The sequence below is a fragment of the Medicago sativa genome, chromosome 8 (genome assembly GCF_051527215.1).
Source record: "Medicago sativa cultivar Bolivia chromosome 8, Bolivia_mono, whole genome shotgun sequence".
NCBI classification, from domain to species: Eukaryota; Viridiplantae; Streptophyta; class Magnoliopsida; order Fabales; family Fabaceae; genus Medicago; species Medicago sativa.
In genome coordinates this window covers 15975780-16001958 of record NC_140756.1, presented here as the reverse complement: position 1 = coordinate 16001958, position 26179 = coordinate 15975780, and the positions used below count along the sequence as shown (strand labels likewise).

General features: G+C 37.2%; 1 protein-coding gene across 1 annotated transcript; it reads left to right on the top strand.

Annotated features, from left to right (window-relative positions):
* The first annotated feature begins 23939 nt into the window (after positions 1 to 23939).
* Positions 23940 to 24557, top strand: LOC146897335 (uncharacterized). The gene is made up of 2 exons (XM_085736408.1): positions 23940 to 24281; positions 24408 to 24557. The coding sequence occupies exons 1-2, from the start codon at positions 23940 to 23942 to the stop codon at positions 24555 to 24557; spliced, it is 492 nt and encodes a 163-aa protein (XP_085592534.1).
* Positions 24558 to 26179: the final 1622 nt, after the last annotated feature.

The following is a 26179-nucleotide window of genomic DNA, read 5'->3' as shown; positions in this document are numbered from 1 at the left end:
AAGAGATTGATTTAGTCATAAAAAAAAAAAAAAGAAGAGGTCTTGGATCCACAAGTTACATGATTGAAAGAAGAGGTCTTGGATCCACAAGTCACATCATAGATTATTTCGAGAGAAACATGAAGAGGTTTTGAGTGAAGTTCAAACATGTCAGTTTCTTAATTGAATGTTTTTGGGTGAGGTTCCAACGTATTATGTTTTCAACATTACTTTCAATCAAATCTCGTTGGTTTTTTTCTTTCTTTCTCATCTCATTGTATTGAAATTGTTTTTTATTTATAAGGAGATGTTGCATCCACGTAATTCAACTACAATGTGAGACCACAAGGATAGTACTTTAAAACTCAAAGACAATTCAACATGTTGTTGTCCAAATTGTTGTTAGAGGGACATAATCTAGTGACTTTATTGCACAAACTTTCAACTACATATATTTTCTTTTTCAAAAGATTAGCTCTAGTGGAAATATATTCATATTACAATTGTTAAGAGTCCCACATCGGTTAGGAGTTGGCCTGACAATTTGTTTATAAGTGGGGGCAATCCTCACCTCACAAGCCGGTTTTGTGGGGTTGTATTAGGCCCAACCACGATTTCTAATATGGTATCAGAGCCTCTTCACGATTCTTTGGGCCACCTGTTATCAGGTTTCCGTTATCGGGCCACCCGTCATTTATGTTCACGCTTCAGATGTCTAATCCTGAGCGTGAGGGGGTGTGTTAAGAGTCCCACATCGGTTAGGAGTTGGCCTGACAATTTGTTTATAAGTGGGGGCAATCCTCACAGCCTCTTCACGATTCTTTGGGCCACCTGTTATCAGGTTTCCGTTATCGGGCCACCCGTCATTTATGTTCACGCTTCAGATGTCTAATCCTGAGCGTGAGGGGGTGTGTTAAGAGTCCCACATCGGTTAGGAGTTGGCCTGACAATTTGTTTATAAGTGGGGGCAATCCTCACCTTGTTTATAAGTGGGGGCAATCCTCACCTCACAAGCCGGTTTTGTGGGGTTGTGTTAGGCCCAACCACGATTTCTAATAACAATCACATTTGGTTTGAGTTTTAGCTGTCAGTTTTTCTTGTTGCATTTGCTCAGATTTTAGATGGTGGTTTCATATTGATATTGTTACCAAGTAAATTCGTTTCTGGCATGTCTTATGCCATCTGATACTTATGCCATCTGATATATTTATTTGTTGGCCTTTAAAAAAAACATAAATATCCGCAACGACTTTTTTTTTGGAAAGGAAGTATTTAAAAAAAAAAGGACAAAATTTAGATACAATTTGATCTGTCCAATGAAGATCGAGAAAAGAGTACGGCTGTGTTGGACGTTCTGTTGCGGTGAACATTGATCTTTCACAGTGGTCTTCACAACAGAGGAGAATTGTGTCTGAGCATATTAGCACTCTGAAACTTAAATCAGTATGAGAATGTGGTGAATATGTGCGAAACGGAGTAAAAGTGAATCATATCTTGGAAGTGACCCTATGTCACCCTTATATAGACGTTTAGGAGAATAACTACCTCCGTGAAATGCGGCGCCTCTGTAGAAGGCAATTAGAGATGGCTTCAACAACTCAGATGGGCCGAGTTGTGCTCCAGTGCAGTGTTTCACACAGAGCTTAACCTATGTCTTCACCGTTGTTGGGTCCTAGTTTATTGGCTCTTAGCCGGTCCGAAACATAATTCTTTAAATACTTTTTATATGATTTTTCGAAATCCATAATTCTCTCAAAAAGTTTTTATAGTTAAGAAAATATAGTTTTAATTAAAATCATATGAAAAGCTAAAAATGTACTAAGTCTTGTTGTTTAAGAAACTCAAATACTGATAGCTTAGCACTAGGTCGGTGGTCCCCTTAATTGATTTGGTATTTTACAAATCAATTGAATTTTGCATATGGGGGCCATGCTGGTATAATTGGTCCGATCAGTGTGTGGTGGCTTGAGATTTTTGGTGGACCTTTAGTGGATTCTATTCTATCACATCCTGTAGGTTTTCTGTACAACAAATCTGATTGAGCATCACCTTTTGTGGAAGAATTAAACAACCATTACTTATTTTACCCAACCAGGACCTTCCAACAAAGAACAACAATCTATATATAGGAAGAGGCTATAACCAACAAGACAAATTTTTACGGTCTTTAGTAATTTTTACTTTTGAAAAACTGTTGGTAATTTAGCTGACGATCAATAAAAATTAACGACAGAGAGTGAATTTGCAAGTAGAGTAAAAATGAACTTGTTAGTATCACTTGTAAATTTACTCATGTAGCGAATTTTCAGCAAATGTTTGGATAAATTACTGATTCGTACAAGAAGATCATAAGGGTGGTTATTGAAAAAACAATAATAAAGCAGCACATTGTGTTTGTGGTTTAGTGTGTTGAAGGCTCGTTATAGGGAAGAAGGGGGGTAGGCTCGGTTCGGCTTGGTGGCGGAGTATGGTGAACATTCGTGATGGTATAGGCATGGGTGTAGGGAGTTGGTTCAATGATAATATTTTTAGGGAGGTCGGTGGTGGTAGTACGTAGTACTTTTTTCTGGACGGATAAGTGGATAGGCGATGTTCCCTTGTGTGATAGGTATAGTCGCTTGTATGCTTTAGCGGAAAAACCTTTATGTTCGGTAGCAGAGATGCATCACTTAGGATGGGATGAGGGGAGAAGCGTGGAAGTGGAGACGACAGTTATTTGCGTGGGATGAGGATCTTCTTAGGAACTGTTGTTTTCTGCTTCATAACATTGTTTTGCAAGACCATGTTCTTGACCGTTGGAAACGGTTATTGGGCCCAATCAAAGGTTTCTTAGTAAGTGATGTTTACCACATGTTTACAGCATTTGATCAGAATAATGCGCATGGTAAACATGACTAATGTTGGCTTAAGCATGTCCCACTTAAGGTGTCTTTATTTGTGCGGCGTATCTTCCGCAACCGTCTTCCAACAAAGGATAATCTCTCTTCGCGAGGTATTATTCATGCAGAAGCTAATGTTCGCGTAGGTGGTTGCGGGGTTCATGAGTCAGCGGATAACCTCTTCATTACTTGCAGTCATTTTGGTCAATTTGGTCCCTCATTCGCGGTTGGCTAGGCATCTCTTCAATTGATAATTTTTGTGCTGCATACCATTATCTTCACTTCTGCCAGCTAGGTGGTTTTCCTAAACAAACACACATGTTCCTGAAACTCATATGGTTCTCATGTGGTTGGACGATTTGGAAAGAACGAAACAATCAGATATTCAACAACAAATCTCCTGAGCTTCATCAATTGCTAGATAAAATCAAATTACTCTCTTTTACATGGCTTAAGGCTAAATTGACAACTTTTGCCTACACTTATCATGAGTGGTGGCGACACCCTTTATTTTGTCTCGGCGTTTCTTTGTAATTGTTCATGATGTATTGCAGCAACTCGCTATTGTTTAATGCTTTTGTAACAACTCTTTTTGTCCTCCCTTAGCACACCTTGTGCAAGGGGGCCCTTTGATGTGTTAATATATATCTCATTTTAGCTTGTTCAAAAAAATTAAGTTTGATGACCTCCGAGGAGTGGCATCATAAAGGCTGAGAAGGTAAATCACATGGACAAGTTGCGTGATCCTTGCCTTTGTTCCACCAAGTCGTGGCAGGGGTGTTGAGGAAGGTACTTACTCTATGGAAAATTACTTTTCTCACTTATGAAATCGCTCATTCTTTTATATCAACATCTTCAAGATCGGTTAAACTGACTTAAAAGTGATTGAACCAATATTAAAAGTACTTGCGGTAGTTAACTGCCGTTAAAAATGTCGAACAGTTAAGTGTCGCTGATATAAGGGAATGAACAATTTCATAAGTGATAAGAGTAGTTTTCTGCTCTGAGTGGCTTAGACCACTATTGATGGTGAGCCTAAACCAGAACATGTTGCCCACAATTTTTGAAGGCAGTATAAACTTTGCTCTATGTTCATTAACATACTCATATTTGATAAGATAAAGCTTCAACATGAGTTTATAAGTGAGTGTAATCCTTATTTTACTAGCCGATTTTATAGTGTTCCGCTATATCCTACTATGATTCTAAGATTGAGGCAAAGCTCATAAAAAAAAAACCGTTTAGACAACAAAATTATATGTTTTTTTTGAACTTATTTAATTACAAGAAAACAATTGTACTGAAATCCTTTAATATTTCAATGTACCATAGAAATTCCTTCAAAAAAAAATGTAAATAAAGTATGACATAATATAATTTTTTCCATTTTTCATTTTGGACTGGTAGGTCACAACTCCATACTATATTTGTCCAATCACAATTTATTGTTGCCTGATTAATTTGGGTGTTTGTTTGAGTACGACTACCATCCCGAGCAATTTCTTTACAATTAAATAGAAATAAATTATTTTACTTTCTTTTATTTTAAAATTGAATCAAATCATCTATCCACTTATTTTGAGTTAGAGTTTGGAGTTGGGATCATGACCCTAGCCAGATCTTGCTATATTTGTTCGATCAAGATTACTACATGCAAGAGGAAATTAGGTGTATTTCTACCCTCTTCCATCCACCTTTATGTTAATCTCATCCATTGCACTAATAATCTAATGAAAATATTATATTAGCACATTTTAATGGTGAGACACTATGTAGTTTGTCAAGGTCAACTGTTATGGCTCAAGTCAGATTAAACTTGTAAAAACAAACGAGAGATGTTTACTATTACCTTCTAACATACGACACTTGGTTTATTAGATAAAAGACTTCTATATTGGGATACAAGATCACCAAACTCGTTGATGAGAGTAGTGGTGGTTGTGATGTCATCATACAAAACTTTTGAATCAATTTCAATCAGGACATCATGCATTCCATTTGAAATAGTCACTTTAATCGAATCTAGTAAGTCTAAAGACTCGACCTCTAGAATTGTGGCGAACGAATGGAAGATGGTTGAAAGTAGTTGCATCTACATTACACTTGATCATGCCTACCGGCGGTTTCAGCTGAAAGTATGCTCACACTTCAAATTCAATCTGACTTGTGCACTATTAACTAACTTATTCGCTATAAATTCATATGATATCATTTAGCTTAGGATTAAATATGTTTTTAGTTCCAACAAAATGGGGACCTTTCAAGTTTATACCTTACTTTTTTTGACTTAAATGATCTTTTAGTCCCCTATTTACATATTTTTTAACTTTTAGCCCCTCATTTTTTTGAAAGCAGCTTTTTTATCCCCACTATTAAGAAAGTTAATATTGTTTCCGTCCTCCTTTTGTATAGGTGGTGCACTCACTAATGATGTGGCGCTGACTTGACATTAGCGCACCTATTCCAAGTCACTAATGTCAAGTCATAAAAATTATTCTTCAATAAAATGTCTCAATTGTGTAGGGACTACAAACATATTTAACCATTTAAGATTTAAGTTATTGTTTATCTACTATTTTTACAAAGAGTATAAAAGTAAATTAGTTTTTGGGTTAAATATGTTTTTAGTCTCTATAAAATTACAAACTTTCAAGTTTAGTCCCTAAATTTTTTTATTCACTTTTAGTCCCTATTTGCATTTTATAGGGACTATTTTGGAGGACTAAAAGTATCCGCTTTTTATAAAAAGTTTTTAAAATAGGGACTATTTTTACAAACTATAATATTTTAAAGGACTAAAATTATCATTAAAATTTCGTAGGGACTGAACTTAAAAACTCATAATTTTGCATGGACTAAAAACATATTTAACCGTTAATTTTTTAATGCATACAATTCACTTATAATATTTGTTTGTATTGAAATGGGTTATGATTCGGCTCAAAATTAGGAAAATGGCAATACACCTCTTCTGTAGAATAGACCATTGTAGTATAACATGGTATCACCATACTGTATGATAGGGGACCACCCTGAAGGTGACTTGGTCGCATCGCTTTCAACACCCGGGACAATGTACAACTACATTATGAAGACTTCAAAACCAGCAACGTAAGTGGCTACACTTCTTTAAATGCAAAAGCAATTTACATTAATGCATTTTTTTTCTTTCACTTTCCACGTCCGTTAAATCTACGTCATCAAACCAAATAATCAGACTCAAATGGTTAATGAGCTTTATCAAAGAATAAATCATTTAAAGAATCCAAGTTCGAATCAAATTGAACTAAACCATTTTTTATTATACTTACCTTACAACCGAACTCTGGATTACTAAGATCTTCTTCCTCTTGTTAGCACCAAAAATGAAAATATGAGGTATCATACAACTCTCACTTGTTAAGTTTTCCATCATATCAAGGAGAATCCCACCTCATTTCATTTAAAAGATTCAAATATATGTAGAGCTACAATGATAATACTAAGGTCGAGGTGTATATGTGGCTCCCCGTGTTAGAAAATGAGCAACCACGCTTACTTGTTAGAGTAATCAACATCAATTTTTTTTAAAACTTATGCTTTCAATTATAACTATTTAAAAGTTGCATATATAATTTAGGCTTAATTGCATGTTTGGTCCCTTATGTTTATTTTAGTTTTCAAGTTGGTCCCTTACGTTTTGAAAGTTTCAAGTTGGTCCCTTACGTTTTAAAAGTTTTCAAGTTGGTCCCTTACGTTTTGAAAGTTTCAAGTTGGTCCCTTATGTTTATTTTAGTTTTCAAGTTGGTCCCTTATGTTTATTTTAGTTTTCAAGTCGGTCCAAAACATAAGGGACCAACTTGAAAACTAAAATAAACATAAGGGACCAACTTGAAAACTAAAATAAACATAAGGGACCAACTTGAAAACTAAAATAAACATAAGGGACTAACTTGAAACTTTCAAAACGTAAGGGACCAACTTGAAAACTAAAATAAACGTATGGGACCAACTTGAAACTTTCAAAACATAAGGGACAAACTTGAAAACTAAAATAAACATAAGGGACCAAACATGCAATTAAGCCTATAATTTATTAACAGCCTATTTGAATTGGTTTATTGAGTTTATACATTGATATAAGCACTTTAAGGCTGTTTAAGAGAACTTGTAAAACAACTTATGACATATTCATAAGTTGCTTTCGATTAATTTCTATAAGCGCACCAAGATAGCTCGTGAAATAAAATAGAATTGAAGGTATATCCTAACGATGATTGAAGGTACTGTAGCTATTAAATTAACCAGGGTAGCACTGTTTTTGCTATAAACACAAAATTATCAAGCAAATTTGAAATGAATTCTATATTGGTGATCCTTAGTTGTTTGAATTTTGTGGTGAATTTTGGTGATCCTAACCTTATCTTTGAATACAAGCTTAGCACATGATTATGCCTGCCCGTAAGGATTAGTAGAGACATTCATTCGCTTAATTAATTTATGGATGGAACTTTTATTTCTGTACTTTATTAATGCAAATGTAGTATACAGCCAAAAGAAAAGGACTAAGACATTAGTGAACTTCCTCTAAACGAAGCAAATTAGAGATTCTCATTGTTTTCTTATAATGATTAATTTTTCACTGTAGGAAACTTGTGTTTAGTAGAAGCAAAAAATCATAGATTAAAGACAAAAAAAAACGTGGGTATAGTCCTAAATATTTATAATTACTACCGACGATAAATTATTTCGTGGCCAATAGTTCACAGTACCAACAGTTTTAATTTGTGCGTCCCTATAGATTATAGTGACGGGTTTCTATCTAATTGGAAAAAACCACGGGGTTTACCTTCCGTTCTTGGAGTTCTGTCGAGAAGTAAGTAAAACATGGTTAAAATTTGCTCCATCTAAAAATCGAACTTGGTTCTTCCAAATGGGGGCACTTCAGTGCCTTTGTAGCGGGAAAAGCATGTGCCTTTGTCCCAATAAAGCGCTGACACGTGGCACAGCTTTGTTAAAAAAAAAACGAGAACAGCAACAGAAAAGACAATGGGAACAAGGGAAAAACGTAAAGCGCGTATGATTGACTCCCACATCAAATGTTTACTTTTGTGAATGGACGTCTTTTATATAAGATTTTTTTTGCATCGAGGGGCTTAGGCAAAAGGATCCTATTCCTCTTCTAATTTTCTCATCATGGTGGAAGGATTAGCTAGTTTGGTTGATAAGTGAATTTGGGTTATCTAAGGGTTATACAAATTTCCTTCTCACTTCTCTAGTTTGTTGATGGTACTTTATTTATAGATGAAGCATGTGGAGCGATCTTTGGGCTTTAATGATAGTTTTAAAGGTTAAATAAGTTTTTAACCCTATAAATATATCATATTTTACACAACGGTCCTTTAAATATTTTCCGCCAACATTTTTTTTTTTGGTTCAGAATTTGGAGTTTTGATTCGACAAAAATCGGGGCACGTTAGGATGAAATCGCAGCACAATTTTGTGGATAACGATCAGTTCGTACTATGTACGAATTGCAAATCGTGGCACGATTGGTGAAAATCAGGGCACGATTTTTCTCAGGATCTGAGTACTATATAAGGTTTTATTCTTCATGTTTTGTGAAGGCTTCAAGAGAGAGAAACTTGGGTAATCAAAGGAGGTAACTTTAAGGTTGAGAGTCTTTGGTGAGGTTTCTCTTGAGAGTTTCTCTTTGAAGAAATTTACTCGTAAACCATAGACGGACAATTTAATTGGTGTGATGACATGTCACCTTACATTATTTTTGCATGTTTTTAGTCATTTCAGTAGTTAATTGAGTCAATAAAGTGGAGTTTTAGAGAAGTTGTTCATGATTTAAGGGATATTTTATAATGTTTTCAAATTGAGTCATGTAATTGTGTTTCTTCCTTAAACCAGACAACCTAGGTGTTTTAAGTCTTTTAGTGAAAAATCATGTAATTCAGCAAATCAAGACACCTCCCTCATAGAAGTTTGGAAGACATGAAATGAAGTTCAAGAAGCTTGTAAAGACATCACAAGTTGGGGAATTATGTTCCAAGTCCCAAGACTAACGTGGAGAAAGAAAACACTTGAAAAGACGAAGAAAAAGGTGAAAACGACACAAGAGACTGAGACCACGCGCGGGGAACAGAGATAAACATGTTCTCTCTTTGCTGCCACGCATGAGGCCAATATCAAAGTAACCTCAAGCAGCAACAACAACAACAATAACAAACTTAGATCTAATCAAGAAACCAAGTGTAAAGCACAAAACCACAAGTAAAAGATAAAGAGAAAAGAGAAACAAACGCATCAATAAATATTAAGATTCATAGGAATAAAATGTTTCAGAAAATGTTATTCTCAGGATTGTAAATTTAATCTTTGAAACAAACACATCCTATAATCACATAAACATGTTCATTGTGCTTCACCATGTAAGAAAAAAATTATTGACATCAAGTTGATGCAAATATCAAGGAAACTGTGGTGAGTTTAGCCACTAGTGAATAAGACTGTAACATTTGACAATTAGTCTTGCTCTGAATCTCTCCCTAGTACCATATGTGTTATGCTTATCTTATAAATCCATCTAAAGCCAATTGGTGTGACATTAAGAGGGCGATCAACAACTTTTCAAGTATCAATTTTGTCCTACAAGTTAAGTTTGAATTGCATGATTCAAGCACTGAAATTTACTAGCTTCAACATAGATTTTTGTCTCATTATGTGTTGTAAGGGGAAAAAGTTATAAAGATTTTTGTATGATGATATGTAGTACGTAGAAGCAACAATCTTCCGAATTATAATCTACCTTTTTTCTATTCTTTCTATAAATCCAGTCATGGTGGCTATAAAATATTTCAAGAATCTTTTAAGTTCATCTACTACTCAGGTACGTCCCCAGGCAGAGAGTAGGTCTCAATTCTGTCCCCAATTAGATACGCTTGCTAAAGAAACTCTTAGCCAAACTATGGCTTATGAGGAAATTACTACTACCTTGAATCATATGCACCCTTATAAAGCTCCGGGGCCAGATGGTTTTCAAGGTATTTTCTTCAAACAATATTGGCACCTTATTGGAAAAGATGTGTGTGATTTGATTAACCAAGCTTTTGCAACGGGGAAGTTTGATAATTCTCTTGCTCACACTCTTATTGTGTTGATTCCTAAAGTTGAGCAACCCTCTAATTTCAAAGATTTTCGCCCTATAAGCTTATGTAATACAATATACAAGCTCATCACAAAGGTCCTTGTTAATAGACTAAGACCGATGCTAGATCAAATTATTGGTCCCTTTCAAAGTAGTTTTCTCCCTGGTCATAGTACTAGCGACAACGCCATTATCCTTCAAGAAGTGATTCACACCATGCGAAAATCGAAAAGAGAGAAAGGAGATGTTGTTTATAAACTGGATCTGGAGAAAGCCTATGATAATGTTAGTTGAGATTTTCTCAAGTCTTGTTTGGGGGACTTCGGATTTCCTACTTTAACTATTAATCTAATCATGCACTGTGTGACCTCGTCTTCTCTTTCTCTAATTTGGAACGGGAACCGACTTCCATCTTTCATCCCTACTAAAGGTCTCCGCCAAGGCGACCCTCTCTCACCTTACCTCTTTGTGATGTGCATGGAAAAACATATGATTCTGGAAGCAGTTGATGACTCTAGATGGAAACCGGTGACCTTATCGAGAAATAGTCCTCCGTTATCCCATCTTTTTTTCGCAGATGATGTGTTGCTTTTTTTCAAAGCAACGGTTTCCCAAGCTCGGGTGATGGAAGACATTTTTTCTAAATTTGCTGGTGCTTCAGGGTTGAAGGTTAGTATTTCTAAGTCAAGGGCTTTTTTCTCAATTCTTGTCACGCGCTCAAAAATCAATACCATGGTATCTGTCACGGGGATTCGCAACACTTCTTCTCTTGATAAATACTTAGGTTTCCCCATTTTTCATGGTAGAATGAAAAGGGTCGACTATGAGTTTCTGATTGACAAGGTCCAATCCCGTTTAGCTTCGTGGAAAAATAAATTATTAAATAAAGCTGGCAGGTTGACTCTGGCCAAGTCTGTCATCAATGTTATTCCTACCTATTATATGCAAATCTCTTGGATCCCTAAAAGCATTTTTAATCAACTAGATAAAATGACTAGGAAGTTTATCTGGAAGGGCACTGATGGTAAAGGAGTTCACTTGGTGAGTTGGGATAAAATCACCGGCCCAAATCTCTCGGGGGGCTTGGTGTTCGTGTGACTCGCAATGCTAATACCGCTTTACTTGGAAAATTGGTGTGGGATATTCATACTAATGTTAACAAATCTTGGGTTCACATCTTGTCCAACAACTTGGAGTAGTGTTCTAGATGTTCCAAAGAAGAATGGTTCCACCACTTGGAACTCAATTTTGAAGGCGAGGTCGGTTTGCGAGATGGCTTTATGTTTCGGCTAGGTAACGACACCACTTCCTTTTGGTATTCCTCCTGGACCACCTTGGGGAACTTTGCTAGTATGGTTCCGTGGGTTGATATTCATGACATATCCTTGTGTATTCGTGACTTAATAATAGATGGTAATTGGAACTTTAACCCGTTGTATACTATTATTCCCAACAATATTCGAAACCATGTGAAATACATGCCCCCCTGCTTGCATAATGATGTTCCAGATCGCATCACTTGGGCCGACCATCTGGATGGTATTTATACAGCTAGGTCGGGATACTCCTGGCTCCTAACTACTCATTCTGAAGACCACCATGATGAAGATGTTTCTTGGAATTGGATTTGGAAAATGAAAGCCCCAGAGAAGATCTAGCTTCTCTTTTGGACCGCTAGTCATAATTCACTCCCCACAAAATCGCTTTTGCACCGTCGCGGTATGGTTTTGTCTCCTATATGTTATAGATGTAATGATCATGTGGAAGATGTGTTGGAACAAAATATGTTTAACAATAAACCTTAAAGAGTTTTGATGATAACAAGGTATTAAAAATTGTAAATTGGATTAGCTAATATTTGTTCAAGTGTACAGGACCATAATTATAAAGTTACATCATCATTGGTTCTGAATGAGCAAATAAAGAGCTATGGAAACAACAAAAATTTGAAGCTTGGACGCTCCTGAAGGCAACTTGCTCCTGAAGAAAAAGCGCTCCTGAAGAAATAGCGCTCCTGAAGTAAGCTGCTCCTGAAGAATAGTGCTCCTGAAGACAAGAGGTCCAGAAGTCACATCATCAGAAGCTGCATCATCAGAAGCTGCAGAAGTCATCTCATCAGAAGCTGCTTCATCAGAAGCCATTTCACCAGAAGCTGAATATCAACTGGATTTGCAAAGAATCAAGAATTGAAGAATTATCAATGCAAAAGCTGTCTATTGGATTCGAAAACACAAACAAAGGATTAGTGGAGTTTGCAACGGTCATTTCAAAGGTGTTTGAAGGCATGTGTTTGCAATTTGGACGAAAGCGTTGACATTGTACTTTGTACGAATTGTACAACCACGTTCTCCACTACTCTGTTTTGTGTCTGCACTTCAAGACAAGAAAACAGCTCCAGAATACGGTCTCGCCTGCATAGATGTTCCTTTGGATAAGGAATGGATTTCAAATTTGTTCTTCATAGGACAACAACCAAATCAGGCAAAAGATCATTGGTGAAAGATCAAGCTTCAACAACGACTCTTTGGTGTGCTGGCAATTTCACAACGTCTCTTTCACACCTCTATATAAAGGAGTGAAGACCTAGAGAATTGGTAATGCAAGAACGCTGAACGAAAGACTCACAAAGATTTTCACAAGTACCAAACCTCTGCTGAAATTGTTCTGCATTCACTTAGAATTTCTGTGTCTCAAAGTCATATCTTAGAAATTCTTAAGTCCATTGAGTCTGTATCTGATTTGTATTGTGAGCACCTCTGATTGTATATCAAGTGTTCAACCTTAAACAATTTTCTGTGTAATTTTGTTTAGTTAGGAAGTCTCTTGCAGTTGTGCTTGAGCAGGAAGTCTCTTGATTGTGTTCTTGAGCAAAGGAAGTCTCTTGCTTGTGTGCTTGAGCATTGGAAGTCTCTTGCTTGTGTGCTTGAGCATTTGTAATCAGATATTACTCATAGTGAAATCTCCTTGGAAGTGCAAGGGGGACTGGACTACTTCCGGATTGTGGAAGGAACCAGTATAATTGCTTTGTGTCGTTCTTCTTCTCTCTCTCTGTTTTATTCCGCTGCATTTAGATTCTGATCATCACTTCAGAAGCTGTCTCACTTAGCTTCTGATCAGTGTATTCAGTTATTTAGAGAAACGAAGAATTTTTCAAAACACAATTCAACCCCCCTTCTTGTGTTTTTCTCACCTTCAATTGGTATCTAGAGCCTTGGTCTGTTGTGTATCACTTAACCGTGCAACAGTCAAAGATCTGAGAAAAACATGACTACTCCTCCTCCTGATGGTGATACTAGCTATAAAAATGTCTCACATGATTATAGTGATAGTAAGAAAACCAGTGTTGGAAAAATTCCAAAGTTCAATGGAGATGCTGAAGAGTTCTCTTGGTGGAAGACCAATTTTTACAGTTACATCATGAGCCTAGATGAAGAATTGTGGGATATTCTGGAAGACGGCGTTGGTGGTTTAGTCCTTGATGAAGAAGGAGCTGCTGTGGATAGAAAGAAACATACTCCAGAACTGAGGAAACTTTACAAGAAGCATCATATTATCAGAGGAGCTCTTGTCACTGCCATACCCAAAGCAGAATACATGAAGATGAGTGACAAATCCACTGCTAAAGCTATGTTTGCTTCTCTCTGTTCAAATTATGAAGGGAGCAAGAAGGTCAAAGAAGCAAAGGCTCTCCTGCTTGTACATCAGTATGAGTTATTCAAAATGAAGGATGATGAAACTATTGAGGAGATGTACTCAAGGTTTCAAACCTTAGTTTCTGGTCTACAGATTCTAAAGAAGAGCTATGTTGCTTCTGATCATGTAAGCAAGATACTCAGAAGCTTACCTGCCAGATGGAGACCAAAAGTGACTGCCATTGAGGAAGCTAAAGATTTAAACACTTTAAGTGTCGAAGATCTTGTTAGTTCTCTCAAAGTTCATGAGTTAAGTCTTAATGAACATGAGTCTACTAAGAAGAGTAAATCAATAGCTCTTCCATCCAAAGGCAAGTCATCAAAAGCTCTCAAAGTGGTTGAATCTGAAGAGGAAGAACAGTCAAGTTCAGACTCTGAACCAGATGCTGCTGAAATGGCCATGCTCTCAAACAGACTTCAATATCTGGCCAAGAAGAACAGAAAGTTTCTCTCCAGAAGGGGTAACTCCAGAAGCTTAAGGAAAGAAGATCAGAAGGGATGCTTCAACTGTAAGAAGCCAGGTCACTTCATTGCTGAATGCCCTGATCTTCAAAGAGAAAAGTCAAAGGACAAGTCAAAGAGGTCTACATTCAAACCAAGCAAATTCAAGAAGCAGATTAAGCAGAGTTTAATGGCAACCTGGGATGATTTGGGTAGTGAATCTGGATCTGATAAAGAGGAAGCTGATGAAGATGCAAAGGTAGCTGTTGGGTTGGTAGCAACAGCAACTTCAGAAGCTGGATCAGATTCAGACTCAGAAGATGAAAATGAGGTATATTCCAAAATTCCCAGAGATGAACTTGTTGAGTCACTTAAAGAACTTCTTACACATTTTGAAGTAAGAACCAATGAGTTGAAGGATTTAAAAGAAAAATATGCTGATTTGGTACAACAGCAAAAATCAACTTTATTGGATCTGAAAGCTTCTGAACAAGGACTTAGGGGCTTTGACTTCATGTGTAAAACATATGAAGACCAGCTCAGGTTCTTATGTCAGAAGCTACAAGAAAAGTGTAATGAAAAACCTTTAAGTAATCATGAAATTGCTCTTGAAGACTTCATTATATCTGGCATTGACAGAAGCAGAGTGGCTTCTATGATTTATAGCATTTACAAGAACAATGGCAGAGGAATTGGCTTTCCAGAAGTGAAACTGGAGAAAACCAATCTAAAGTCTTGTTGTGAATGCATCAAGGAAGGTCTGAAAACATTCTTTGTACCAGAAGGGGCTGAGTTGGAAACTGTTGTTCAATCAGAACCTGAAGCTTCTAGTTCTAAGGCTAAGATTACTTCAAAGCCAAAGAACTCTAAGTCAAAGGCTATGATCAAATCTGATTCCAAAACTTCAAAGGTTAGGATCCTGAAAAGATCAGAACCTATTCCTCAGAGTCTGGTGAAACCAAAATCTGGGGTTCTGAAGTCTAAGTTTCAGAAGAAGACAGTTACTGCTTCTGAAGTACCAAAACCTAAGGTGATGGTTAATCAGAAGCAACCCAACTCACAGCACAAGGTACAAGAAGTGAAGAGTAAAGCCTTAAGTACTAACCTTCCAGGACCCATAGAACAATGGGTACCTAAATCTAAAAATGTCAATGATGCAGGTATGTCTAAGAGCAGTGCCAAAGCAAAGATCATGGTACCTAGACAGCGGTTGCTCAAGACACATGACAGGAGACAAGTCCATGTTCCTCAGCCTAACAATGAAAGAGGGAGGAAATGTGAAATTTGGAGGCAACCAGTCAGGCAGGATCATAGGTACAGGAACTATTGGTAATTCCTCTACCTCAATTAATAATGTATGGTTGGTAGATGGTCTTGAACATAACCTTTTGAGCATAAGTCAATTTTGTGATAATGGTTATGATGTGCTTTTTGAAAAACCCAACTGTACAGTAATCAACAAGAAAGACAAATCCATTGTGTTCAAGGGAAAGAGAGTTGACAATGTCTATAAAATCAATTTTTCTGAACTAGCTGATCAGAAGGTGATTTGCCTACTATCAGTGAATGATAAGAAATGGATGTGGCACAGAAGGTTGGGACATGCTAACTGGAGGTTAATCTCTAAGCTTAGTAAGTTACAACTTGTGAAAGGGCTACCAGACATTGACTATCATTCAGATGCACTTTGTGGTGCATGTCAGAGAGGGAAAATTGTGAAATCATCTTTTAAAACCAAAGACATTGTCTCAACCTCAAGACCTTTAGAATTACTCCATATTGATTTATTTGGACCAGTGAGTACTGCATCCTTATATGGAAGTAGATATGGATTAGTCATTGTTGATGATTACAGCAGATGGACTTGGGTGAAATTCATAAAGAGTAAAGATGTTGCGTGTGATGTATTCAGTAGCTTCTGCACTCAAATTCAATCTGAAAAAGAATCAAAAATTTTGAAAGTCAGAAGTGATCATGGTGGAGAATTTGAAAATGAGCCATTTGAAGCTTTTTGTGAAAAACATGGAATTTTCCATGAATTCTCTTCTCCTAGAACACCACAACAAAATGGAGTTGTAGAGAGAAAGAATAGAACTTTACAAGAAATGGCCAGAACCATGATTCATGAAAACAATTTACCAAAACATTTTTGGGCAGAAGCAGTGAATACAGCATGCTATGTTCAAAACAGGATCTATATTAGACCTATTTTGGAGAAAACAGCATATGAACTCTTTAAAGGAAGAAAACCCAATATCTCTTACTTTCATCAATTTGGATGTACTTGTTACATTCTGAACAACAAGCTCTACCTAAAGAAATTTGATGCCAAGGCCCAAAGAGGAATCTTTTTAGGTTACTCTGAAAGGTCAAAGGCATACAGAGTGTATAATTCAGAAACACTCTGTGTTGAAGAATCTATGCACGTTAAATTTGATGACAAGGAGCTTGAAGATAAAACTTCAAAGCAGGGTGAAAGTTTTGCAGAGATACAGGTTCCTGAAGCTACTCCAGAACCTGATCAGATAGCTGAGTCTGAAGATAGTCCAGAAGCTGAACCCACATCAGAAGCGCAAGATGAAACTGCTTCTGATGAAGCACAAGATGGCTCACATCAAGAAGATCCTCCCAGAAACACATTCAAACACAAGTCTTCACATCCTGAGGAGCTAATCATTGGAAACAAAGATAGTCCAAGAAGAACAAGATCACATTTCAGACAAGAAGAGTCAATGATTGGACTAATCTCAATGATTGAACCTACAACAGTTGATGAAGCACTTTCAGATGATGGATGGATCCTAGCTATGCAAGAAGAGTTGAATCAATTTCAAAGAAATGATGTGTGGGATCTGGTACCCAAACCTCAGCACAAGAACATTATTGGAACAAAATGGGTATTCAGAAACAAGCTAAATGAGCAAGGTGAAGTAACAAGAAACAAAGCCAGACTTGTTGCACAAGGGTATAGTCAACAAGAAGGCATTGATTACACTGAAACGTTTGCTCCAGTTGCAAGATTGGAAGCAATCAGGTTACTTCTTTCCTATGCAGTTAATCATGGCATAATATTATATCAGATGGATGTCAAGAGTGCATTTCTCAATGGTGTCATAGAAGAAGAAGTGTATGTTAAGCAACCTCCTGGATTTGAGGATATTAAATATCCTGACCATGTTTTTAAATTGAAGAAATCACTATATGGCTTGAAACAAGCTCCCAGAGCTTGGTATGATAGACTAAGTAATTTCTTAATCAAAAATGATTTTAAGAGAGGACAGGTTGACACTACACTCTTCAGAAGGACCCTTGGGAAAGATATTCTTGTTGTGCAAATATATGTTGATGATATAATATTTGGTTCTACTAATTCATCTCTTTGCAAGGAATTTTCTGAGTTAATGCAGGATGAATTTGAAATGAGCATGATGGGAGAGCTGAAGTTCTTCCTTGGCATTCAAATCAATCAATGCAAAGATGGAGTCTATGTTCATCAATCAAAGTACACAAAGGAGCTTCTGAAGAAGTTCAAACTTGAAGATTGTAAAGTGATGAACACTCCAATGCATCCTACGTGCAACCTGAGCAAAGAAGATGAAGGAGCTAAAGTAGATCAGAAGCTGTATAGAGGTATGATTGGTTCTTTGTTATACCTCACTGCATCTAGGCCAGATATTTTATTCAGTGTATGCTTGTGTGCAAGATTCCAATCAGATCCTAGAGAATCTCATATGACTGCTGTCAAGAGAATCTTCAGGTATTTGAAGGGAACAACTAATCTTGGACTCCTTTATAGGAAATCCTTAGATTATAAGCTAATTGGATTCTGTGATGCTGATTATGCTGGTGATAGGATTGAAAGAAAATCAACCAGTGGCAATTGTCAATTTCTGGGTGATAATCTTATATCCTGGGCTAGCAAAAGACAAACAACTATTGCTATGTCTACAGCAGAAGCAGAATACATTTCAGCTGCAAGTTGTTGTACACAACTACTTTGGATGAAACATCAGTTGGAAGATTATCAGATAACTGCTAACAGTATTCCCATTTATTGTGATAATACTGCTGCTATTTGTTTGTCTAAAAATCCAATTTTGCATTCAAGAGCTAAGCACATTGAAATCAAACACCATTTTATCAGAGATTATGTTCAAAAAGGAATTTTAGATATACAATTCATTGATACTGAAAATCAATGGGCTGATATATTTACTAAGCCTTTAACTGTTGAAAGATTTGATTTTATAAAGAAAAATTTGAACATGCACTTCGTGTCTGATTAAATGTTTGCTTGCTCCTGAATAGGATTTTAGGTTCTGAAGTTAGTTCAGAAGCAGTAGTCCATCAGAAGCTCTTTATTGAGGTTCTGAGGAAAACTCGCTTCTGATGATGACATCAGCATCTGAAGTCCAGAAGCTGGATTTGTTGCTTCTGAATAGTTGGATTAGTGGAAACGTTAGGAGTTACTTTTTAAAGTAACTTCTGGCCCACTAACTTGGTAGTTACTCTGTGAACTTCTTACGTGGCCTGTATGTGTTGGTGTATAACTAAAAGGGCAATGATGATTTAAAAGCTATGAAAGTACTTTTCACGCGCCCCCAATTTTGTCATTAATGTTATGTTTGTTTGTCTCTTTTGAATTGCAATCGTTTTACTTTTAACACTTTGTCAATTCACACACTACTCACTCACAACAAACACATTTGCTCTCAAACCGTTTGCGAAGTAAGCGCATTCTCTCAATCTTAGAACCCTAAAAATCTTCATCTTCTTCAAATCTTCGTCAATCATCAAATGGCATCATCAAGCTCGCAACGAAAAGTTTCAGTATCTACTTCAAGAATGGTCCCTGAATATGACTACAGAGGAAGAAGCATGAAATTGGAAGAATGGGATTTGCAAGTTCAGATAGAGAATCCAGTGGACTTTGATTCTCTGAATTTTCATGGGTGTTCTATCAGAAGCTACTATGAAGAGCAAGGACTCATGGATTATTTCAGAATGTTGAATGGACCAACATATGAAGCTCTGGTTAGACACTTCTGGGTTAGAGCAAAATTTTACAACAAAGCGGCATCCTTATCTGAGGAAAGTCAAATGGTGCTAATGTATCCTGAATTAGAAGGGAAAACAAGAGAAGAAATGGGTCTTGCGCCATTTGTTGAAGATGAAATCAGGTCCAGCATCTGTGGTATTCCAATAAGAATTGCACAATGGCACATAGAGTATGTTCTCAAGGCTGTAGCCTCTGGATACTACTCTGGAATTGATCTTTCAGATGCTGCTGAAAAACGCATTTGGAAAAAGCAAGCCAACTTGGTGATTTACAATTCTGAGAAGGAGAAGAAATATGCTGAATTGAGCATGGAAACCAAGATGCTTCTGAAGATTCAGAATGAGACCCTGTTTCCAAGTGGTGACTGTGTGAAGCCAAATCTAGCTCAGAAGGTCCTTCTCCAGCACTTCATCAAGAAGGAAAAGGTGAATGTGCCCAAATACATGTTCAAGTACTTGGTAGAGTGTTTGAAACAGAGTCAGCTACTGGATAAACCCTTGGTTCCTTATGGAAGACTCCTCTCAGAGATATTCTATCAAGGAGGTATCTTGGACAGTCTCAGTCAATCTCAAGGCTTCACAGATCAGCTACTTGACACAAAAACTGGAAAATTCATTAATGCTCATACTCTCTTGAATATGAAGCTAGTCAGTGAAGTCACCAAACTTCAAACTGATTTAAGTGAATCATTTGTTAAGTCTGATCTTATGAAGGACTTTCCACCTATCTGCAAGAAGGATCCCATTGAAGTGCAGATGTACTATATCAAGGAACATTTTGAGGCAACCAATGAGAGAATCAGATTGGAAGATATTCCAGAGGAAATGTATGGTGGTGCTCTGCCACGAGCCAGAGGCAGAAAGTCAAAAAGGAAGATGACTGCAGAGCAATATCTAGAGGTTGAACAACCTACTAAAAAGGCAAAAGTTGCTGCTGACAAGCTCAAAATTGGAAGTTCATCAGTACCTTCTATTGAAGAAGCCATTGAAGACATGGACTCCAGGATGATCATGGGTGTTGACATTTCTCTTGATCAACCTGCTATACCAAAGAGGAAGAGAAAGCCAGCCTTGAGGAGAACCAAGGATTTTCCTCATATCACCTTAAGAGCTCAAGCTGCTTCTGATTTGAAGTTAAAAGAGTTACAAGAGAAGAAAGCAGCCGCTGAAAAGGTTCTGGAAATTGCTGCTGAGCTACGAGAGTCTGTAGTTTCAGAAGCCAAGCAACTGTTGCAGGTGTCCAGTGAATCTGCTAAAGAGGATTCTGATCCTGAACCAGAAAAGGTAATTAATATATCTTCAGATTCCGCATCCGCATCATTATCAGATTCTGATGATTCTGATGATGATATACCCTTAGCTCAACTATTTCGAAAACCAGTAAAAAGCCAATCAACATCATCCAAAACCAACGATAAGCCCTCTCAGTCAACTACTTATGAACCAGTTGGTCACATAATTATTGAGAAGTTGGCTGAACTGGCTGAGCAGAGAGAAAGAGTCATTGACACTATTTTTCGCCTTCACCCTCAACCTCTTAACATTCAACCTCTCAACATGATTCCTCCTGAAAATGTTGAGTCCACCTCAGAAAAAGCCTCTGAAACAACTCCAGAAGCAGCTGCTTCTGAAAATGTTGTTTCAGAAAACCCTCATCAACAAACACCTGAACCACATAAACCCACAACACCCCCACAATCACCAATAGCCATCACTGACCCCCAACTCAACACTCAAACAACAACTTCACCACAACAACCACCATCTGAAACTGAATTTCAACCTTTACCTGAACACTCTCCTGAACCAACTCCCATGGATGTTGACATCTCTCTAGTCAATGTTCAAGCCTCAACCTCCACCACACACATTGATTCTGACCAGCCCTCATCTTCTAACACACAAACACACCTTACCATTCCCGTTCCTAACCCTATTCAAGACTTAGAAATCAGTGATTCTGATCTTGAAATCCTTGAACATCCACCCACAAACATCCTGGAATCTGGATATATCAATTCTGAGCTTCTGACAATCTTGAGTCAGATGCACAATCTGGTGGATCAAAGAAGGACAATTGATCTCACAGGTGCATATGAAGACTCCTGGGCATCTCTTCAGAACAGGGCAGCTGAGCTTATTGAAGAAATCAAGGCTAAATGCATCAGAGTCAAGCAAGCTTCAGTCAGAAGGCTAATGGAAAATCTGAATCAGAGTCTTAGAGTAAGAAGTTCTACACTGCTTCTGGCAAACCAGCCTTTCTTCTTTGAAACGGATTACTTGACCAGAGAAGCAAGGCTGTGTAAGCTTCTGAAGAAACAGATGGCACAGCAGCAGCAAGAAGCTAAAGAAAGGGAACAAGCTCTTCTTCAGAGGCAACAACAACTTGAAGAATTGTTGAAGAAGAAGATTGAAGAAATGGAAGAGATGAAGAAACAACAACAAACCAACCCTTAGTTGCACACCCTTGTGTTTTTCTTTGTTTGTTGTTTGTTTTATTTTCTTAGTCCTTGCTTCTGAAATCATCTTGTCTTATTTCTTTTGCTTCTGAATGCTTACTGATTCTGACTGTTTAGCTGCTTCTGACAATTGAATATACATGATTTTTGCTCTGATTTATTTAGTTCATTGCTTAGTATACTCTCTCACGTTTGAGTTTTTCTCATATCTTTTTGTCTTTTGTGCTTAGATTTATTTTAATTTTTGATAATGACAAAAGGGGGAGTATATGTGACAAGTATTTAAAGGCTCTGAGCCCCATTAATGGCATTTGAAATTTTTGAAAAACTTCTATCTTTTTACCTTATTGGTATAAGCTATGAATGAACGAAGGAGTATCAAAATTCAAGTAAAGTTAATTGAACCATTCTTCTTATCTATAAGTAAATTCTTTCAATGATTCAATTTTGCTTTTAAGCTCTGATAATAATTATTGCGCAAAATGAATTTAATTAACCTGGATAGAACTTAGGGGGAGCTTACAAACCTCACCTTAAAGACTGTCAGACTCAGGGGGAGTTTGAGCTTACAAACCTCAGATTCTGAGCTTACAAACCTCAGAACCCCAAAGTCAACTTGTTAATTAGATTAACAACAATTGATCAATTTTAAATACTTTTGTTTGTCATCATCAAAAAGGGGGAGATTGTTGGAACAAAATATGTTTAACAATAAACCTTAAAGAGTTTTGATGATAACAAGGTATTAAAAATTGTAAATTGGATTAGCTAATATTTGTTCAAGTGTACAGGACCATAATTATAAAGTTACATCATCATTGGTTCTGAATGAGCAAATAAAGAGCTATGGAAACAACAAAAATTTGAAGCTTGGACGCTCCTGAAGGCAACTTGCTCCTGAAGAAAAAGCGCTCCTGAAGAAATAGCGCTCCTGAAGTAAGCTGCTCCTGAAGAATAGTGCTCCTGAAGACAAGAGGTCCAGAAGTCACATCATCAGAAGCTGCATCATCAGAAGCTGCAGAAGTCATCTCATCAGAAGCTGCTTCATCAGAAGCCATTTCACCAGAAGCTGAATATCAACTGGATTTGCAAAGAATCAAGAATTGAAGAATTATCAATGCAAAAGCTGTCTATTGGATTCGAAAACACAAACAAAGGATTAGTGGAGTTTGCAACGGTCATTTCAAAGGTGTTTGAAGGCATGTGTTTGCAATTTGGACGAAAGCGTTGACATTGTACTTTGTACGAATTGTACAACCACGTTCTCCACTACTCTGTTTTGTGTCTGCACTTCAAGACAAGAAAACAGCTCCAGAATACGGTCTCGCCTGCATAGATGTTCCTTTGGATAAGGAATGGATTTCAAATTTGTTCTTCATAGGACAACAACCAAATCAGGCAAAAGATCATTGGTGAAAGATCAAGCTTCAACAACGACTCTTTGGTGTGCTGGCAATTTCACAACGTCTCTTTCACACCTCTATATAAAGGAGTGAAGACCTAGAGAATTGGTAATGCAAGAACGCTGAACGAAAGACTCACAAAGATTTTCACAAGTACCAAACCTCTGCTGAAATTGTTCTGCATTCACTTAGAATTTCTGTGTCTCAAAGTCATATCTTAGAAATTCTTAAGTCCATTGAGTCTGTATCTGATTTGTATTGTGAGCACCTCTGATTGTATATCAAGTGTTCAACCTTAAACAATTTTCTGTGTAATTTTGTTTAGTTAGGAAGTCTCTTGCAGTTGTGCTTGAGCAGGAAGTCTCTTGATTGTGTTCTTGAGCAAAGGAAGTCTCTTGCTTGTGTGCTTGAGCATTGGAAGTCTCTTGCTTGTGTGCTTGAGCATTTGTAATCAGATATTACTCATAGTGAAATCTCCTTGGAAGTGCAAGGGGGACTGGACTACTTCCGGATTGTGGAAGGAACCAGTATAATTGCTTTGTGTCGTTCTTCTTCTCTCTCTCTGTTTTATTCCGCTGCATTTAGATTCTGATCATCACTTCAGAAGCTGTCTCACTTAGCTTCTGATCAGTGTATTCAGTTATTTAGAGAAACGAAGAATTTTTCAAAACACAATTCAACCCCCCTTCTTGTGTTTTTCTCACCTTCAAGATGTTTTACACTGCCTCAGGGATTGCCCTCTTTCTGCTTGTATTTGGAGATCCTTGGGGTATAATGGTATTGCGTTCTTCCATGAGTTAAACACTCACGTGTGGCTCAAAAAAGGTCTCCGACTCTCGGATCCTTTGATTTTTTTGGCAGGCATCTGGTGTATTTGGAAAGCCCGGAATGCAATGTGTCTTGGTAATGAACATGTTAGCTATCATCAACTGCGACACAATGATGGGAGCTATCTTAGTTCTCTTTCAACGTCTTTGGGTGAAGGTCTTGTCTCTCGCTCGCAACAACGCTGGACTTCTTGGCACCCCTCCAGTATGCAAGCTATAATTCTTAATGTTGATGGGAGCAGTTTCGGCAACCCTGGCCGTTCTGGCTTTGGCGGTGTTCTTCGTACTTCAGACGGAACTTGGCTTTGTGGATTCTCAGGTTTTTTAGGTTTTTCGAATAACTTGCACGTGGAACTGCTTGCGATCATGCACGGTTTGAAGTTGACTTGGGAGAAAGGGCACCGAAATGTGATTTGTTATTCTGATTCCCTCCACGCTATAAACTTAATTCAAGCTCCCCTCAATGCTTGGCATGTTTATGCCACTATCATCAGAAATGTTAAGGATCTTCTTAATCTCCCTTGAAATGTGCAGTTAACTCACACCCTTCGAGAGGCTAATGCGTGTGCGAATTTTCTAGCTAAACATGGTGCCATTCACGATTCTTCTTTGGAGAACCCCATCCCGAGCTTGGAAGATTTACTTCTTGCTGATGCTTCTAGAGTACAGTTCTTAAGGCTGTAGCCTAGTTTTTTTTTCTCTTTTTCTTTTTCTTTCCTTTTTCTCCTTCTATCAAAAAAAATTAGTAGAGAAATCTTATCGAAGAGACAAAAATCTTTGGAACATTAATTCATAACTTCCATCAAGTTACAAATATTTATAAAAACTTATTTTCGTATTTTCATGCATATTTTCACATTTTCACTTTTGTTGAATAACATAGTTGAATTTATATGATTTTTATTTGTCCATGATAGCGAAATAAGCTTGAAAACTAGTTACAAGTCATAAATCTTTGGTTACTCAAAGTTAGGGGTGGGAACAGGTCAGACCGTCCGACAGGGGCCTATGGCCTAGCCTATTTAAAGCCTAGCTCGGTCCAGCTCGTTTATTAACAAGGTCAGGCTTAAGCTTTTTATAAAGCATATTTAATTAAATAGGTCAGGCTAAGGCTTACAAAAAAGCCTATTAATCCCGTCGGGCTGGCCTATTAAGCTTTTTATGTATAATATATCTTTCATTATTGATATCGTTGAATTTTTTTCTCATAAACTCAAGCCTTCATATGATTGGTTATTTAGTAGCACATATATTGGTGTGATTAGACCTTCATAAGATTTCATTATTTAGTTGCAGATATATTCATGTGCTTTAGGCCTTCGTAAATTTTGGCCTATTTAGTAGTAGGCTTACATGTGTTGCTAGACTTTAGTGTAAAATATGCTTTTAAATAGGCTTTCAGGCTTCATCGGACCTTTAAATAGGCCAGATCAGACCTCGAAAATGAGCTTGTGACAGGTAATAGGCCAGACTCAGGCCTATAATTTTTGAAGTAGGCCAGGCTTAAGCCTTACAAAGCCCGGCCCGGCCTAGCCTATTTCCACCCCTACTCAAAGTCTTAAACCTAAATATATATAGAGCAATGATATTTGAACAACCATTTAGTACAACCTATTTGACAACCTTCCTTTTCTCTCTTTTCATTGGTCAAAAACAATGGAGAGAGAAAAAGTAAGAGAGAGAGAATAAGAATATAATGTGAGTATGAGAGAGAAAGTTGTCTAAAAGTTGTCACAAAATGGTTGTACAAATATCATTTCTCTATATATACTATCCCAATGGGGACTTTTTGGAAGCAAAGATTGGTCATAATCCTAGTTTCAGTTGGTTAAGCATTTCTACATCTCGTGTGTTGCAGGCCCGACCTTGAGGGAGTGCAAGGTGCTCAATCAAGCCGGGCCTCCAAAAGCAATGAGCCTCAAAAAAATTAACTCTAATACCCTCCTCCATTTAAATAAAAATTATATGTGTTACTTCTTTACACGTTTGAGTTTTTTCTAGACTTTAGTTCTCCTATCTGGACATAAATCTAATACAATCAAACCACCCCCAATTTATATAATCACTTAAGCAGTCAATTTGAAAACCTATTTCATTGAAAGAATCACAACAATCATTTCTTTTTCACATAAACCATTCGTTTTTCCCTTTTCCCCAACGGATAAGTGACAAATCTAAACAACGACGTTAGTAAATTCTACCTCTCTTTCGCTTAATTTTTTTGTATTTCGTTTCATGTTTAGAATCCCTTCTGATTCTGATTTTTTAATAAAGCTTAGCTACACAAAAAAAAATTGTTTTTATTT

What these genes read in the sequence shown, in the direction of transcription:
- LOC146897335 (XM_085736408.1), top strand. Translation starts at nt 23,940, where the DNA reads ATGTGTCTTGGTAATGAACATGTTAGCTATCATCAACTGCGACACAAT. An exon ending in GGGAGAAAGGGCACCGAAAT is followed by an intron (nt 24,282 to 24,407) that starts GTGATTTGTTAT and finishes TGAAATGTGCAG; the next exon opens with TTAACTCACACCCTTCGAGA.